This window comes from Crinia signifera, chromosome 9 (assembly GCF_055691185.1).
Source record: "Crinia signifera chromosome 9, ASM5569118v1, whole genome shotgun sequence".
Classification (NCBI taxonomy): domain Eukaryota; kingdom Metazoa; phylum Chordata; class Amphibia; order Anura; family Myobatrachidae; genus Crinia; species Crinia signifera.
In genome coordinates this window covers 139,173,610-139,193,197 of record NC_139225.1, presented here as the reverse complement: position 1 = coordinate 139,193,197, position 19,588 = coordinate 139,173,610, and the positions used below count along the sequence as shown (strand labels likewise).

Genomic DNA, 19,588 nt, shown 5'->3' with positions numbered 1-19,588 from the left:
CATTTTTGTGTAAAAAAATGTAATTTTTCATTTTCACAGCCCAGTTGTACCACAATTGGTGAAACCCCTGGGGGTTTGAAATGTACACTATACCCCTAGATGAATTCCCTGAGGGGTGTAGTTTGCAAAATGGGGTCATTTGTGGGGGGGGGTTCCACTGTATTGGTGCTTCGGGGGTCTTGTTAATGCGACATAGCACCCACCATTCATTCCACCAGAATCTGTGCTGCAAAATCAAAAAATCACTCCTTCCCTTCTGAGTCCTGCCATGCACCCAAATGGTATTTTTTGGTCACATATGAGGCATTGCCGTACTCGGGAAAAATTGGGGCACAGATTTTTGGGTGCTTTGTCTCCTTCATTCCTTGTGAAAATGAAAAATTTTGAGCCAGAACTGCATTTTTGTGTAAAAAATGTAATTTTTCATTTTCACAGCCCAGTTGTACCACAATTGGTGAAACCCCTGGGGGTTTGAAATGTACACTATACCCCTAGATGAATTCCCTAAGGGGTGTAGTTTGCAAAATGGGGTCACTTGTGGGGGGGTTTCACTGTATTGGTGCTTCGGGGGTCTTGCTAATGCGACATAGCACCCACCATTCATTCCACCAGAATCTGTGCTGCAAAATCAAAAAAATCACTCCTTCCCTTCTGAGTCCTGCCATGCACCCAAATGGTATTTTTTGGTCACATATGAGGCATTACCGTACTCGGGAGAAATTGGGGCACAGATTTTGGGGTGCTTTGTCTCCTTCATTCCTTGTGAAAATGAAAAATTTTGAGCCAGAACTGCATTTTTGTGTAAAAAAATGTAATTTTTCATTTTCACAGCCCAGTTGTACCACAATTGGTGAAACCCCTGGGGGTTAGAAATGTACACTATACCCCTAGATGAATTCCCTGAGGGGTGTAGTTTGCAAAATGGGGTCACTTGTGGGGGGGTTCCACTGTATTGGTGCTTCGGGGGTCTTGCTAATACGACATAGCACCCACCATTCATTCCACCAGAATCTGTGCTGCAAAATCCAAAAATCACTCCTTCCCTTCTGAGTCCTGCCATGCACCCAAATGGTATTTTTTGGTCACATATGAGGCATTGCCGTACTCGGGAGAAATTGGGGCACAGATTTTGGGGTGCTTTGTCTCCTTCATTCCTTGTGAAAATGAAAAATTTTGAGCCAGAACTGCATTTTTGTGTAAAAAATGTAATTTTTCATTTTCACAGCCCAGTTGTACCACAATTGGTGAAACCCCTGGGGGTTTGAAATGTACACTATACCCCTAGATGAATTCCCTGAGGGGTGTAGTTTGCAAAATGGGGTCACTTGTGGGGGGGTTCCTAACTTTTAGCATCTTATGGTGCCTAGAAACCTACATGGTGCCTAAAAAATAATCTCATAAAAAGGAGGCTCCAAAATCAAGTAGGTGCTCCTTCTATTATGAAGCCTGTGGTTTGGTCAACGTGCACACTAGGGCCACATATAGGATATTTATGAAAACAAAAGAATTGGGGGAATCAATTTTTAGTCACATTTCTCTAGTAAAATCTACTGTGTTCCTTAGAAAAATGTATTAAAATTGAAAATCTGCAAAAAAAATTAAATTTTGAATTTTCACCTACACTTTGTTTTAATTCCTGTGAAACACCTAAAGGGTTAACAAACTTCCAAAATGTTGTTTTGAATACTGTGAGGGGTGCAGTTTTTGAAATGGCATCATTTATGGGGGTGTCTCACATACAAGTCCCTCAAAGTCACATCAGAACTGAACTGGTCCCTAAAAAAAATCAGTGTTTGAAATTTTCGTGAAAATTTGAGAATTTGCTATTCATATTTTAAGCCTCCTAGTGTCCAAAAAAATTAAAAGGAGGTTGAAATAATGATGGAAACATAAAGTAGACATATGGTCTATGTTAGTTATTAACTATTTTGAGTGGTATGATTATTTGTCTCACAAGCAGAAAATTTAACATTTTGAAAATTGCTAAATTTTCCATTTTTTTACGACATTTTGGTATTTTTCACAAAAAACACAGACTGTATCGACCAAAATTTACCACTAACTTGAAGTACAATGTGTCACGAGAAAACAATCTCAAAATCACTGGGATAAGTAAAAGCAAAAAAAAGTTATCCCCACTTAAGTGATACATGTCAGATTTGAAAAAAAGGGCTCTGTCAGGAAGGCAAAAACAGGCTGTGTCGGTAAGGGGTTAAAAGAGGGTAATTAAGAACCACAACTAGTATAATAAACAATACACATAATGTACAATACACACTATATAAAAAAAAATCTTTCATTGGTAGTATGTACCGGCGGTATATTGATACATTTGTATAAATATTGAAAACCTCTAAATATAGTGGTTATAACTGAATTCAGCCAATGTAATTAGTGAGTTGAAAATAAAAAGAAAGGTACTTGTTTCCTGGCACGGCGCCCACGATATTCAGTTGTATGGCATTGTATTCAATTTAAAATTGTATACCATCGTATATGGCATACAATGCAATGCGATGCGATTTTAAATTGTATAAGCACCCTAATGGGTTTTTTCAATGTTAAATGGTCCCCCTATACGATTTTTTATTATATGAGCACCTTAATTGGTGCTTAGAATGATAAATGCACCTCCAATGCCACCGCCACTATGAAGGCCAACCCGAAGAGTGGCGAGCGCAGTGAGTCCGCGAGGGGCGGCGGTACGTGTCCTCCGACCTTTTCATACCCCCACTATCCATGTCGGCGTGGAGTTGACTCCATATAGTGTGGCGAGCGCAGCGAACCACAAAACGCATTACTTCACATGTATTCCGCGTCCCCTTGCGGGGGTCGCTGTGCTCGCCACACTTTGGGCTCGGTGGCTCGCTGCGCTCGCCACATTATATAAAATCAGGGTACTTGTTTCCTAGCACGGCCACAATCGCGGCCATCGGGTGTCATTTTTAGTGGTCTGCGACGCGACCGACGCGATGCCCCCGATTTTCCCATTGAAATGCATTGAAAAAAGTCAATATCGCGTCGGTCGCGTCGTATGCGGCTAAAAAAGGCTTAAATGGTCCAGACGCGATGCCCCCGATTTCCCCATAGGGAACAATGTTAAATGCCTCAATTTACCCGCGATGCCCCCGATTTCCCATAGGAATCAATGTTAAATGGCTCAATTTACCCAAATCATCATAGGGAACAATGGTAAATGGGCCAGAAAACCCAAAAAACACCCCTGAACAGTGAAATGTCCCCCCAAAAGTACTTGACGCCACCCCACGATCAACGCGAACCCGAAGCGTGGCGAGCGCAGCTAGCCCGCGAGGGGCAGCGGTACGCATCCTCCAACCTTTTCATACCCCCACTATCCACGTCGGCGTGGAGTTGAGAATTGAATAGTGTGGCGAGCGCAGCGAGCCACCGAGCCCGAAGCGTGGCGAGCGCAGCGAGCCCCGCTAGGGGACGCGGATACCTTCACAGGTAAACGCGTCCCTTCGCGGGCTTCACAGGTACTGTATCCGCGTCCCCTCGCCACGCTTCGGGCTCGGTGGCTCGCTGCGCTCGCCACACTATTCTATTCTCAACTCCACGCTGACGTGGATAGTGGGTATATGAAAAGGTCGGAGGACGCGTACCGCCGCCCCTCGCGGGCTCGCTGCGCTCGCCACGCTTTGGGTTCGCGTTGATCGTGGGGTGGCGTCAACTACTTTTGGGGGGACATTGGTGTTTTTTGGGTTTTCTGGCCCATTTACCATTGTTCCCTATGATGATTTTGGTAAATTGAGCCATTTAACATTGATTCCTATGGGAAATCGGGGGCATCGCGGGTAAATTGAGGCATTTAACATTGTTCCCTATGGGGAAATCGCGGGCATCGGTACCATCGCACCCGATTTTTTAGTGCATGCGATGGCCGCGATGCCCCCAATTTTTCCTCACGATGCCCACGATCATGATCGTTGTGGCCGTGCTAGGAAACAAGTACCAAAATCAGCTCCATGCCGACGTGGATAGTGGGGGTATTAAAAGGACAGAGGATGCGTACCGCCGCCCCACGCTTCGGGTTGGCATTGATAGTACGGGTGGCGTGGGGGTGCTTTTAACATTGTAAGCACCTATTATGGTGCTTATACAATTATTTATCTTATAGGGGGCACATTTAACATTGAAAACACCCATTAGGGTGCTTATACAATTTAAAATCGTATACCATTGTATATGACGTACAATGGCATACAATTCGATGGTATACAATTTAAAATTGTATAACATCGGCTAGCATCGCATACCATACCATCGTATGCCTTATGGTATGCGATGCGATGGGCGCTGTGCTAGGAAACAAGTACCAAAAGAAACTCTCTGAAATTATCCAGATAATTATTGTTAGTACAGTAGGTGTTCAAAAGGATTCCATTAGTTTGATGGATATGACCAGATGTAGCAGAAAATTCTTCTTGTTAGTAGATGTTAACAACTGAAGGTTAATATGCACAGTACTGGCAGGTAGAATTTAAAGAAATAGTTGATATTAGTATACAGTAGTTACTGCTCCACTGCAGTTTATATTGATATATTATTATTATATTATTATATATTATATCAGCGCAGCCTCCTTTATTATTTATTTATTAACAGTTTCTTATATAGCGCATACAAATTCGGCAGCTCTTTACAGAGAATATTTGAACATTCACATCAGTCCCTGCCCCAGTGGAGCTAAAGGGCCCCATACATCAGCAATTAATTGTGACAATTTTCAGATATGGAGATGATTGCCACAATTAATTTTAGATGTGTGGGCTCCCCCTTTTGGCAATCCCAATCAAAATCGCCAATCGATTGCTTAATCAGGTTTTTAAACATGTTTAATAATCTGGTATTATCTGCAGATCTTTTTTATATGTGTGGGCATTCCCAATTCGTCTTCTTCATCTATTTACATTATGAACAGCTGAAATGACAATCGATTGGGCAATTTCCAGATACGAAGATGCAATCTTTAGATGGAAAAATCTGCCGATCACTGAAATAAATCTGTAATGTGTGGGCAAAGTCAGATAGATTGTAAAATCCATTTATCTGGCCAAAAAATCCCTGGATCTGGAAATCCATAAATTGTGATTACTGATGTATGGGGCCCATTACACTCTATATTCCTTTCCACATGTACTCGCGCACACAGACATTCTAGGGTTAATTTGGTTGTGAGCCAATTAACCTACCAGCATATTTTTGGATTGTAGGAAGGAAACTGGAGTACCTGGAGTGAACCCACTGAAGCATGGGGAGAATATACAAACTCTGCACAGTTAGGGCCATGGTGGGGATCGAACCCATGACCTCAGGGCTGTGAGGCAGTAATGCTAACCATTACACCATCCGTCTTTTCCCAAAAAAATTCTGTTTTTTTCCCTTGTGGTTTGATAACCTACATCTGACTGCTGCTAACATAAAGGACATATATTATATATATTTATAATTTTATTTGTTGTATCACATTCAGACCTGTAGTGCACAGCTTTTTCTTTTTTCTGAATTATTATTATTAATATTATTATTATTATCGGTTATTTATATGACAGCACCTAACAATACAAAAATGAGCACATAAAATAAATATTTACAATACAATGCAATGCAATTTAGAAGTACATGGTAAATAAGGCGAGTTGCATCAGTGGACAAGACACTGAAGCAATTATCAGGGTGGCAGAGATAGATATAATTTAAGAAAAGCAGGAGAGAGGGCCCTGCTCGTGAGAGCTTACATTCTACTAACATCACTCCTTACATTTAAGCTGTAATATGTATTGAACTGTGACATTCATTTTACCTGTAATCTTTTACTGTTATTTATTTACTGTAATGTTAAGTTTTGTTTCCCTGTAATGTTCCTTTCTACGGCCCTGCCAAACACTTGTGGCGCCTTAGAAATAAAATAATAATAATAATGATTAAAAAAATCTAAAGGGGAGGGTAAAACAGACAGGGGTGACACAGAAGGGGTAGACGTGAGCATAAACAGAAGGTTAGGATGAGAGAGTGTTGGGTTTTTATATGGGAGGGTGGGAAGATGACCAGCTCAGTCTTTGATATTTTAAGACAGCAGAGAGACTGTTGGAGATATGAGTGAGGATAGAGGGAGAAAGATCAGGAAAGGAGCGGTAGATTTCAGTATTATCAGCATAGATGTGATAGTGGAAGTCGAGTGAGCGGATGAGCTCATCCAAAGAGGACATGTAGAGATAGAGAAGAAGGGGACCAAGATCAGAGTCTTGGGAGACACCTACTGTCAGTGGAAGTGCAGGAGAGGTGAAGTCATTAGAGGTGCAGATGGGCATTTTAAAAACTGACAGTACAAATACAAGCATTAACAGTGATAGACAAAGTTTTTGCAGGCCTTAAAGTTGTATAACATAACAGGTAAAACAGAAACCAGCAGACATTGATGAAAAAAATGCCCTAGGCACAGTTATCACTGAACAATGCTGAATGCAAATATTACTTAGCACTTTTCACCATTCTATATGTGCACTATGGTTTTCCGTCTTTTCCTTTATTATTATTTGAGTCCTTCATAAAGGAACCAACAGTGCCGGTGTTCCCAGTCGTTCCCGGGGGCGGGGGGGGGGGGGGGGGGGTGTGTGCTCCGATTCAGCCACTGTAGAGGGGGAGGGGGGGTGGCGGTAATATTCTGGGGGGGGGGGGTGTTGGCAGGGGGTGTCCGGTGATGCGCCGTGTTATGCGTCCCTGGGAACCAATTCATAGTCGCAACTGATACTTTTAAAAATGCATGGATCAGATTCTAGCAGAAACTTTCCTCCTATTATACCCTTTTTTTGTCTGAAATTCTCTACAACATACTTTTATCCCACCATATTTTTCTATTGAATAATTTATTTTACAATTTTTGACACTCAGTTTGGACATTTATAGCTGGTCTTATGATGACAATCGATTAAAGAAAGATCACAAAAAAGTGAACTTTGTTTTGGAAATCTGAAAAAAAATATTTTTTTTGATTCATACAGCCTTAATAATTTAGTTGAATAAAGGTCGGTACAGGTATTAAATAGACTGGTGCCATTAAAATTCTTAACAACCCCCACTTACTCTATAATGTAGTACAGAAAAGGAAAAATAGCTACTATGTCAGATAGGTCAGATGGATCTGTCTACTGAACCATTAGTAAAGCTAGAATTGCACAAAATATAGAAAAAAAAGGTTTATGGTAAATGGCTATTTTTATACTTACTGCACTTCTGTTCTATGAATTGCAATGCGTCATTTATTTATTACAATAGCCCTTATTGGCAATAATGTTAGCTAAGATAGGGATACAGTACCTGAGTTACCTACTAACAGATATTGTGACTATATTATTACCATTTTGAAGAAAATGTACCATTTAAGCATACCCAAGGATTAGTTTATATTTGAAAACTTTGGAGGCAGACTATCTTGGGATATCTAAATAAAAGGATCACCTCTATACAGATGTAGCAGGCTTCATCCTTGGCCGGCGCCTGCCAGATCCCTTTCACTGGCGAGCGCCAGCAATAGGGACTGGGACGCACGTGCGTCTCACCTGCACGCGCGTCTCAGTAACACAGCAGCTGGGCAGCGTCTCTCTGCCCATCTCCGCTTCTGGGAAACACTGCCCGGTTCGAGGGGGGGGGGGTGTCGGGGCGGCAAGGGGGACCGGCGGCGGCGGAGGCGACGGGGCTCCATTGCCACGGGCGCGTGAGCATCACGGGACGCTGGCGGGGGCTGGCGATAGATGTCGCCTGCTATATCTGAATGTATATTTCATCAAATTTACCCTATCACAACGGGGCATATTTACTAGGCCCTGGAGAGTGATAAAGTAGAAAGAGATTAAGTCCCAGCCAATCAACTCCTGACCATTTTTCAAGTTCATCCTGTAACATGACAGTTGGGATTTTGTTGACCGGTACTTAACTGTTTTCACGTTAAAGATAATAATGGGAAATTTTAAGATATTGGGCCTTATTCTGATCGGTGCGGATATTCCCGCATGCGGACGGACCGCCGATGTTGATCGTCTGCGCATGTGCAGAGGTCACTCTGCGCATGTGCAGGCGATTTCGCCGCACGGATTCTTTACACGCCGCACAGGGGGCGTAGAGGGGCGTGAGGGGCTACTTAGCCTCATTACCCTATGCATACGCCCCGCGTTTCATGGGCGTTCCCATGCAAACGCGGGGCGTATGCATGGTAATGAGGCCGTGACGCGTGGGTACGGGGCGGGCATCTGACATCGCCGGATGTCAGCTGCCCGCCCCCATACATGATTTCACACGGACAAGTGTCCGAGTGGTCTTGTGTTGCGGGACCTGGTGGAGCGTGCGGCCCCTGCATTCGATGTTCGGCGACCATCGAATGCAGGGGCTGCTCCCAAGACGGAGGAGGCGTATCCCTGTCCAATTTCATGCGGATCGCCACATATCCGCGTACGGACGGCAGGTGGCGATCCATATGGAAGGCGGGGATTCGCCTGCACGGTTGCGGCCGCATATTCTGATCGGGCCGCACCGATCAGAATAAGGCCCATTGTTCTAATATTCCCTATTCTCCGCCTGAGGGCTGTTATAACTGTTTTATTTTTTAAACTGTAAATGAGTGGATTGAGCATGGGGACGGCAGTCGTGTTAAATAGGGCAAAGAGCTTAATGGAGTCCAAACTGCTACTTAGGTTTGGTGACAGATACTGACTAGCAAGAGTTGTGTAGAGCAATATGACAACGGTGAGGTGTGAGGAACATGTGTAGAAGGCTTTACGCCGGCCAATAGCAGACGGGATCTTTAGTATGGTGCGGATTATAAAAAAATAGGGAACAAAAGTGAGCACAGATGGGGTTATGTTAAAGAGAAACAATCCTTCCATAAAAAACAACATTTCTAATATTGAAGTATCATCACAAGACATTTTTATCAGGGGAACAATGTCACAGAAGAAGTGGTTGATTTCAATGGATGAATAGCAAGAAATTCTGCAGAGTATCGCAAAAGGAGGAATGATCTGCAAAAAACCCAACAACCAGCAAGTGGAGGCCATCAGAGAACATGTTCTAGCACTTATTACCATGTGATAGTGTAACGGCTTACAGATGGCGACATAGCGATCATAACTCATTGCTGTCAGTATCAATAGCTCATGACCAGTTAGAGATGCCATCATGTATATCTGTGTCATGCAAGAAAAGTAAGACACGGTATTGTCATGACTAATGAAAGTCATAAGGACAGTATGTAGACTGATAGTGCAATATGACATATCCACTATGGACAGGTTTGCCAGGAAGAAGTACATAGGATTGTGGAGCTGATGATCCAGACAGACCAGTAGAAGAATGGTCACATTACCACCAAGAGTGATGAGATAAATCAGCAGAACCATTAAGAAGATTGGACCCTGCAGCTCTGGGTCACCTAAGATCCCCTTTATGATGAAGTATTTCACATTGGTCTGGTTTGTGTACATTTGTTGACCTTGTTCTAAGACCTGAAAGAGAAACCAAATATACAAAGTCAGAATAATTTTTGAATTGAGTAATATTTTATTGATTTTTTGGAAAACAAAAACAAAGCAAACATAAACAAAACAAAAATATGAATAAATAAAATAAAAAATGTAAATTAATACAATAAAATTTTAAAGATAAGAATACATTTTTATGCAAAAATATAATAAAACTCTCCAGCTAGTAAAAGTAAAGCAACAAAAAAAGTTTCAGAACAAACATGCAATAAACTATTATAAATTAAAACAACTAAAATATATGATCATATATGTTTTTATAGGTTTACATTTATGTTAGTCATTATCAGCCAATGTAAGCCTTGTTTTTAATTACAAATAAAACAATAATTTGAAAAAGGGCCTCCAGATAAATATATAACAATACAATCGGTGAAAATAGGCAATGCCTCATTATGTTGATTTAATATTTACTGTAAGCTTGCGAGCAGGGCCCTATTATCTCTGTTTGTTATTTCCTAGTCCTGTTTTTTTTTCCATTTAGTTCTTATTTGTAATTTAGTTCCCAACTGAAAGAGTAGCAGACGGAATAAAGTCGGGGGGGTACTAACAGATGCCCCTCATTTTAGTATTCGGGCAGGAGAAAGCAAATAAAGTTATACAAACACTTATAAATGAGACTTCATTTATTAGTGGAATTAAATATGTATACTGTATGTTAAAAATAATACTTGTGCACTGCTGTGGGAGGAGGAGGATTCCTGAATTCAGTGTGTTTTTGGTCTACGATACCAGCATTTAGGCCCTTATTCTGATCGGTGCGGCCCGATCAGAATATGCTGCCAGGACCGTGCAGGCGAATCCCCGCCTTCCATACGGATCGCCACCTCCGTCCGTACGCGGATATGTGGCGGTCCGCATGAAAGTGGACGGGGATACGCCTCCTCCATCTTGGGAGCAGCCCCTGCATTCGATGGTCGCCGAACATCGAATGCAGGGCCGCACGCTCCACCAGCTCCCGCCACCCTAGACCACACGGACACTTGTCCGTATGAAATCATGTATGGGGGCGGGCAGCTGACATCCGGCGATGTCAGATGCCCGCCCCCTACACAAGCGTCACGGCTTCATTACCATGCATACGCCCCGCGTTTGCATGGGAACACCCATGAAACGCGGGGCGTATGCATAGGGTAATGAGGCAAAGTAGCCCCTCACGCCCCTCTCCGCCCCCTGTGCGGCGTCTAAAGAATAGGTACGGAGAAACCGCCTGCACATGCGCAGAGTGACCTCTGCACATGCGCAGTCGGAAACCATCGGCGGTCCGACCGCATGCGGAAAAATCCGCACAGAGCAGAATAAGGGCCTTAGAAACAATACACTTTATATTCTGTGGATTGTTCAGTCTCCCCATGCATGTATCTGTTCAAAGTGAATAATCATTCGATACCAAGCCAAGTAAAATCTAGGAATGTTCAATGTGAGAAACACAGAACACCACTCAATGGGACAGATGCACTAAGTTTAAAAAAGTGATAACGTGAAGAGTGATTAACTACCAACCAATCAGCTATTAACTTCTATGACACAGGCTGTTTGAAAAATGACATTTAGGAGCTCATTGGATTTTCTTATTTTGTACCCTTTTGAAGATTGGTGCATCTGGCCCAGTGTGTTTAATTTATGTGACAAAGTGTTGTTTTCTTCCAGGTCCTTGGCTGGTAAGGAATGTCGCAATGTCAGGCAGCCACAGATTCAGGATATATTAACTTTCATATTAAGTACTGGAATTATCTATCTGTGTTTTTGTGCCACACCTACATATGACATGTTATAGACAAACAACGACATAGATAACAATATACTGTAGCAAGCAACTTATAATAAAATAGAAAATGTTAGCCAAGTTGTAGGTTTATAAATATTTTTCTTTGGAGCACTATTCCCATTAGTGGAATAGTGGCAAGTTGTTCTGTAAACAGATTGCTAAAATGATTGTGGGTATTTAAGGGTCATATTTCCTGAAGCTTCTAAAAATGAAAAGAGGTGATGTCGCAAATACCAACCAATTATATTCTGTCTATCATTTTCTAGGATGCAATTGATAATTTATAGACAAAATCGATTGGTTGCTATGGGCAGTGTCCCCTCTTTTCATTTTTATAAGCTTTACTAAATTTACCCCGTAATTTCCAAAGTGCTATACGGGTTGAACATCCCTTATCCAAATATCCGTTATCCAAATTATTCTAAAAACCATACATTCTAGAAAGTGAATTTATTTTTTATTTTTTGCTAAATGCGCTACTGGGGACATCTGTAACAACACTACTGGGGACATCTGTAACAGCACTACTGGGGACATCTGTAACAGCACTACTGGGGACATCTGTAACAGCACTACTGGGGGCATGATTTGTAACTGGCACTAAATATGTGCAAGAAAATGATTGCTTGGCATTTACATTCAGTACATGAGATAGTACACAAACTTTGTTTCATGTTTTGAAACCTTGTTTTATGCACAAATAAAATGTATTTGTGTGTATTTTTATGTGTTTGATGTGATTGTACAGGTTGAGTATCCCGTATCCAAAATGCTCGGGACCAGGAGAATTTTGGATAACGGATTATTCCGTATTTCGGAATATTTTAATATTTCAATGATGTATTTTGAAGTATCTTGCATTTATGCTGTATAAACACATAATATGCACACAAATATATTTTATTACCACATAAAATACACACAAACATATTTTAATTGTTCAAAAAACAAGGTTTCAAAACGTGAAACAAAATGTGTGTACTATCTCAGCACTGAATTTGAATGCCAAGCAATCATTGTCTTGCACATATATAGTGCCAGTTACATATCATGTCCCCAGTGATGCTGTTACATATGTCCCCAGTGAGTTTTTAGCAAAAAAATTTTTTTTTCACTTTCTGGAATGTCCGTATTTCGAAATAATTCGGATAACGGATATTCGGATACGGGATACTCAACCTGTACAACATAAATGCAAGATACCTCAAGATACATCATTGAAACGTTAAAATATTCTGAAATACGGAATCATCCGTTATCCAAAATTCTTATGGTCCTGAGCATTTTGGATAAGGGATACTCAACCTGTACTTTGTGAATTTTTCAGAAACAAAAAAACTTTTTTTTTAGTAATTTCCTCTTGTAGTCATGTTATTTTCGAATAAATATGGATACACCCTGTTGTAATTTCAAATTAAATTAATTATTCACAAATGAACCACTCACCTGATTTAAGTGAGATCTGTGCCTAACAAAATAAACTCGGTCATGCTTATTCCAAACCAGTTAAGTACCTTGTGAATGTAAGCTTGCGAGCAGGGCCCTCCTACATTTTGACTGTCTGTAAATACCCTGTTTTGTTGTATCACTGTCCCCTTTGTAAAGCGCAACGGAATATGCTGCGCTATATAAGAAACTGTTAATAAATAAATAAAATAAATAAATGTAAAGTCTTCATAGGAAAAAAGTGATGAAGAAGTGGTTAGAACACATGAAACGCGTTGAGAAAAGGGATACTTATACAATAACTACCTACAGTACGGCACCACATGTCCCTAAAGTGAGCAATTACTCTCAACAACAGGTTATACAAAATAGCTTTATACCAGGGATAATACACTTTATTTCTAGCCACACTTTTAATTCCAATGTGATTTGAACAAATTTTTAATGTGTCCAAAAATAAATGTTATCATTTTTATGGAGTACTATAACGGAGAGAAATTAATGTGAAAGACACTTTGTATGGCAAAAGCAGGAATATGTTTCTTTTTGAAAGAATAAATCTTATGTTAGGTGATTAGTTGGCTGATGGTTATAAGATAGCAATATTTCAGGATGCACTATGTATAAGACAGAGGTCTAGCACTAACAGATTTTCACAGTAGTGCACCCATGTAGGCACTTGTAAAAATGTATTATTATTGTCTCTTAATGAAAGTATAAATTAATATTTTTCTATTTTATACAGGTATAAATTAGTCAACTCCATAATTAAAGTATGTGTTCATTTTGCGTTCTTAAATTAATATAATTGATTATTTAAATTAATTTGTTTTCCTAATTCATTTTTCTTCTTTAATACATTTTTATTTTCATTTTGCTTCCTTAATAAATTAATTTAATTGATCAATTAAATGAATTTGTTTTCCTAATTAATTTTTCTTTGATACATTTTTATTTTTATTTTTAGAAATTGATTTTATTCTTAATAAATAACCATTACTACTATAATCTATTGGACAATAACATCTGATGGACACACAAGCTGTTCACAATGTCAAATAACAACAACAAAAAAACAATAAAACAACAACTAAAAACCCATCCTCAACAACAACAACAACAGCAGCAGCAACAAAACAACGTATTCACATACCCAGGGACCGCTGATCAGTGCTCTGGTGACGGCTGTGGGTCAACGAGGCTCCCTGCTGCTCCTGTGACCCCAAGTGCAGTAAAGAGATGCTGCAAAGCAGAAGCTCACTTTAGAGCATCGGAGGTTATAGCAGCAGAGGGCCCCAATGACAGCAGCCCAACAGGGTGCTGGTAAGTATGAGCAGCAGTGTGGGTGAGGGGAGTCATCATGATGGGTAGGGGATGCCGGCAGTAGCGGCAATGTCCTCGTTGCATGAAAAACATGCTCCCAGATAATGCTGTGTAGAGGATTCGCAGTGATAGAGCTTTATCGCAAGGCCTGCCACTGCATGTGATATTGATACATCTGTGCAAATCACAACACATCGGCCCCTTAAAGTAATATTAAGCATTGCAAAATTAGGCAATACACACACACCAACACCAACACACACACACACACACACACACTACTGTACATGTTCTTGTAGGTTCTCTCTTGCAGTCACACTTGTTAATATTCCCATACTGTGAGTAGCTTTTATATACTTTGAGGAATTCTGTTCCCGATAACTATGTCTATGTATATAATAGATTGTGTTATTTTATATCAGAGTAAACCCCCAGGAATAGATCCTGCTGCTGATAATTAATCCCACGGGCACCCTATATATTGAGCAATACTTACATACGTGTAAATGCATCATTAGTTCCATTATTAGTGTCACAGTACTAAATAACTTTCTAAATATTTTATTAATATTTTGGTGAGTAAACAATAACAAAACAACATTTCCAGAATTACATTTTTAAAAACCCGGCAACATACTAGGTGATACCGCTGTTACGTACTGTATGGGCTGTGAGTTATCCGTCAACGGAAATCTTGCAGAAGTCGGTAATATTCATGTAAAGCAGAAAGCATAAAAACAAATATTCGAGCACTGATATTTTCCCCCATTTTTATTCAAAGTAGCCGCTTCTTTAAAACAGTACCTTTGCGGCAGAAGTGGGGAAGCCATCCTGTGCATTCCACGCACCCCATTCAGCTGCCGCTGGTCTATTCCTGTTTCCTCCTGACCTGCCAGTCCAATAGCACATGTCAGTGGGAGGCAAAGCAGCGGCGGCACCCAAGATCAGAAGACATGAAGCTGCCGCTTAGTGGGGGCAGACGCCAGGGATCAGAAGATGTGGAGCCTGGCGCTGGAAGACATGGAGTGGTCACTCAGCTGGAGGCCTAGACCCGGGGATAGAAGACCTGGAAATGTGAGCAAGGCACTGATGCTGGTGAGCAAGGTGGTGTGTGTGTGTGTGTGTGTGTGTGGGGTGGGTGTTTGGAGGAACATCACAAGTAATTACTGCGTGCCTGCATAACCAACCCTGCTCTCACTCTCGTTTTCTCTCACCCCCTCTTTCCCTCTACCTGTCTCCCAAGCCCCCCTTTCTCTCCCCAGCCCCCCCTCTCTCCCCAGCACCCCTCTTTTGCCCTCATGTCTTCCCAACTCCCCCTCTCTGACCCTCCCTGTCTCCCCAACCCCCATCTCTCTTCCCATCCCTGTCTCTCCACAGCACTCCTCTCTTGCACCTCCAATCCCCATCCCTGTCTCCCCAGCCCCCTCATTAGCATCAGATAGTACACAAATATCTGTCATCATCACCATCTTGTAATGCTCATCACCACATTTGTAGAGAGGGAAGAAATGGTGGAAGAAGTCTTCTTTACCAGTACAGAAATGTCTGAGTCACGCATAGCATTTGTGGACACCCTGCGACTCTCCTCAGGGGTGTGTGATGTATCTGAACACACAGTTTGTTCTTTGTCAATAATGGGTTTTATTTCTACATTGATTTGCCTATTTTATAATTGACACCTCTTCTAGACTGATTTTATTGCATCATTATGTGAGGTTGCAGAAGAAGATGCTTTACAGACAGCAGTTCTAGAACCACCACTCAGAAATACAGGTCAAGGTATGAACCCTTCCTTGCCACTGCATTTGGTGCATGGCATGTTGGCAATTTTAAGGAGTTTTTTTTTTATCAGTAAACGTTCCCTTTATTAGATGTGATGTTATTTTATTTAGCATTGTAAAATATTGTTCTGATTTCTCATATCATGACTAAAATCCTCTGAGCACAAACTTTAGTAAATATTGAAGTACAGTACAAGTATTATTATGACAGCGCTAGTACTTAGTTGATGCTCCTAAACTTCCATTCCATGATCCATATCAACTCACAGAGCTTATGTTATTAACACCATGGTATGGTACCTACTGAGTGTTATTGGCTCTGAGTACACACAAGTTTTAGTCTCCATTTTGTTATAATTTGACTCAGGGGTCCCTAGATTCTGGAGCTCCTAGGCATCTGCCTAAAGCCACCTAATGATAGAACAGAAGAGGCTACAGAGTAAAATAAAGGGTGGGGCTTATCGGCAAATGTGATTTTTGAAGAAGAGCAGTCTGAAAAAAACTTTCTGTAGCTCCTAACCTCAAGGAGATATAAGGTAGATGAGAGAAGTGGGAGGTGGTCCTAGACTCACATACACTGTGTACATGTGTGTGTATGCGTATGTGTGCATATATATATATATATATATATAGAAGAGAGCTGTGTATCCCAGATGAAATCCAGGAGACAGACACGTCACTGCAGCATGTATTCAAGTCAAAAGGAATTTATTGTAACGTAGCCCCAACGGCTCGTTTCGGGGATAGTTCCCCTTTCTCAAGAGGCAGGTACAAGTAAATTTCACATAACACCACATACCTTTTAAATACAAGTGCAATTGGCGCCAGTCCGTCCTCCAGGCGTCTCCCACTCAGGCTGTACACCTGTGCACGGGTCCCTCAGTGAATACGTCAGCGTCTCCCACACGCCGAGATATCACTATGGTTACCCGCTACAGCGTGTCCACGAGAGTAAAGCCTCCCCTGTCAAGACAGCCTCACTACCACCAATCCCCTATCAGACAGGACCGCAGCTCTCACCTGCGTCCCGGTCGTCATAGAGATCAGCAGCAGAGGCTGACTGCAAGGGAACGGAGGAAATGGCACAACCACCATAACAAAAAATTACATATATACATATAGAACATGCACGGAACAACATAAAAGTAACTACAGGAGGTACAGATTGCAAAATAAAAAATAATAACAAATAATATACTGACAAGATCAAGAAAAAACGTGATGTCGACAGATTGTCGACACCCAGGCGGCAGGATGCCTACCAGTGTCTCTCACATACTGTCCCATCCTCCGGACCCGGTAGCCAACATAGCCGAATACATCCCATTGCTCCAGTGTGGTCGGTACCACATCAGCCCAGCGCCGCCCCGATGCGTCCCGGCTCTCACCCGGGTATGCAGCGACACGGCACCTCGGCAGACAGGGGTTCAACCACACAGAGACAACCCTTAAACCAATATAAAATAGATACCATACGTAGTGACAGGAGACCACAATACCGGACTCACACTCCGGTGCTGCAGCTCACAAAAAATATAAAACAACACATCCCGATAATTCAGGGCTGGATCTCTCATCACCAGAGCACAAAGACGAGTAAGCGTAGAAGACATGTCTCACACCCATGTCTCTCAGCTAGCCATCTAAGGTGCCGCTGGGTAGCAGAGATCAAAGACCCACACTCAGGCATGTAATGAAAAAATATATTTTGAAAAAAATACATATTTTGAAAAAAATATATCAGGATCACAGAGGGACTAAATCAAGCAGAACATAACTATGTAGAGAGGTCAAAAACATGGCGACTAATCAGAGAGTTATCCATTATACAAATGTCCAGCTATAGAAATGAACTCCAGACAATGCGTTCATTAAGGCCTTTGGGAGCTACGGTATCCAATCTATAGATCCAAGTCGCCTCTAATTTCAAAAGGCGCTTAACTCTATCACCTCCACGGTTGGATGGAGGGATATGATCTATAATTATATACCGTAGAGATTCCAGGGAATGTCCCTGTTCTCTGAAATGAATTGCCACAGGTTGATCCGATTTTTTACCAGCAATCGCAGCCTTAATCGATGATCTATGCATGGCCATGCGCTCTTTAAATTTCCTAGATGTCATACCAATATAGTAAAGACTGCATGGACATATGATGGCATAGATCACGAACTGAGTATCACAAGTAAGCACATGTCGAATATTAAATGTTTTTACAGAATGTGGGTGCTTAAACTTATTGGCCACGATCAGAAATTTACAGGTAATACACCGAGGACACTTGTAGCATCCTGGTTTCTTAAATGTGGTGTTAGGTTGGTTTGCACTTTCAAAACCTGAAATATCTGAATGTACCAAGATGTCCCGTAAGTTGCGACCCCTGGTATAGCATGCCAAGGGGCGCACCTTTTTGAATACCGGGAGAGTTCTATCAGAGGCCACAATGGGCCACAGGGCTTTGCTGGCAATAGGGACAACCATGCTAGAGGTATCAAATTTTGAAATAAATGGAAACACATCACTTTTGTTTTTCTTATCAGTACTTTTCAACAAATCATCTCTTTTGAGCTTAAGGGCCCTTTCTTTGGATTTAAGAAGATTATCCAAAGAATATCCCCTAGTGTGAAACTTGTCAATGATTAAGTCCAGTTCTGACTCAATCTTAGTAGGGTCACTGCAAATGCGTCTCGCACGAACCATCTGCGAGTACGGTAACCCGTTCTTTAGGGCTGGAGGGTGGTGGCTACTGGCCAGGAGCAGCGTGTTACGATCAGTAGGTTTTCTAAAAACTGATGTGCTGATCCTGCCATCGGTCAATGTGACCAATACATCGAGGAATTCAATGGAACTATTACTAGATTTATATGTAAATTTGATGGGCGTGTCCATAGCATTGATTTCCTCCATCATAGTGTTGAACAATTCTTCACCCCCATTCCAGAACAAGAACAGGTCATCTATGTATCTGCAGAACGACCGGATGTGCTGGCCAAAGCGATGTTTGAAAAATACTTCATTTTCAAACCCAAACATAAAAACATTGGCATAGGCCGGGGCGACTGCCGCCCCCATAGCACACCCGGACGTCTGCAGATACATATGACCATCGAACAAGAAGTAGTTCTTGGTCAATACTAACCGCAGTAACTCAAGAAAAAAAGGAATGTTGAAACTGAAAGCATCCAAACCATTAAGAAAATCACACATAGCTGAGAGCCCTTGAGAGTGTGGGATGGACGTGTACAAACTGGACACGTCCATTGTACACATAATGGTGTGTTCCTGTAAATCATTAGCATTGGCAATAATGTTCAAAAAACTGGTTGTGTCTTTGAGAAAAGTAGGTTGTATAACAATATATGGCTGAATCAGCATATCTAGAAGCTGTGACACCGGTTGATATAAGCTCCCCCTGGCAGAAATAATAGGTCTGCCAGGGGGGGAATTGCTGTTCTTATGCACCTTCGGAAGCGAATACAACACCGGAATCACAGGTTCCCTGACTTTTAAAGCAACAGCACATTTACTATCTAGCAGACCCTTAATTACAGCTTGATCAATTAATACAAACAGTTCTTGTTGATAAATCCTAGTTGGATCAACAGACAATTTACGATATACCTTATCGTCCCCTAATTGACGGTACAGTTCTGATCTATAGTCAGCTAAATTTTGTATCACTATTCCGCCCCCCTTATCGGCGGGGCGAATAGTG

The 19,588-nt window shown here is 41.5% G+C and overlaps 1 protein-coding gene across 1 annotated transcript; it reads right to left on the bottom strand.

Annotated features, from left to right (window-relative positions):
* Nucleotides 1-2,239: 2,239 nt before the first annotated feature.
* Nucleotides 2,240-17,485, bottom strand: LOC146036466 (olfactory receptor 8A1-like). Its single transcript, XM_083160461.1, has 3 exons — nucleotides 17,381-17,485; nucleotides 8,585-9,518; nucleotides 2,240-2,268 (listed from the first exon to the last, which is right to left on the bottom strand). The coding sequence occupies exons 1-3, from the start codon at nucleotides 17,483-17,485 to the stop codon at nucleotides 2,240-2,242; spliced, it is 1,068 nt and encodes a 355-aa protein (XP_083016587.1).
* Between the last annotated feature and the right edge of the window lie 2,103 nt (nucleotides 17,486-19,588).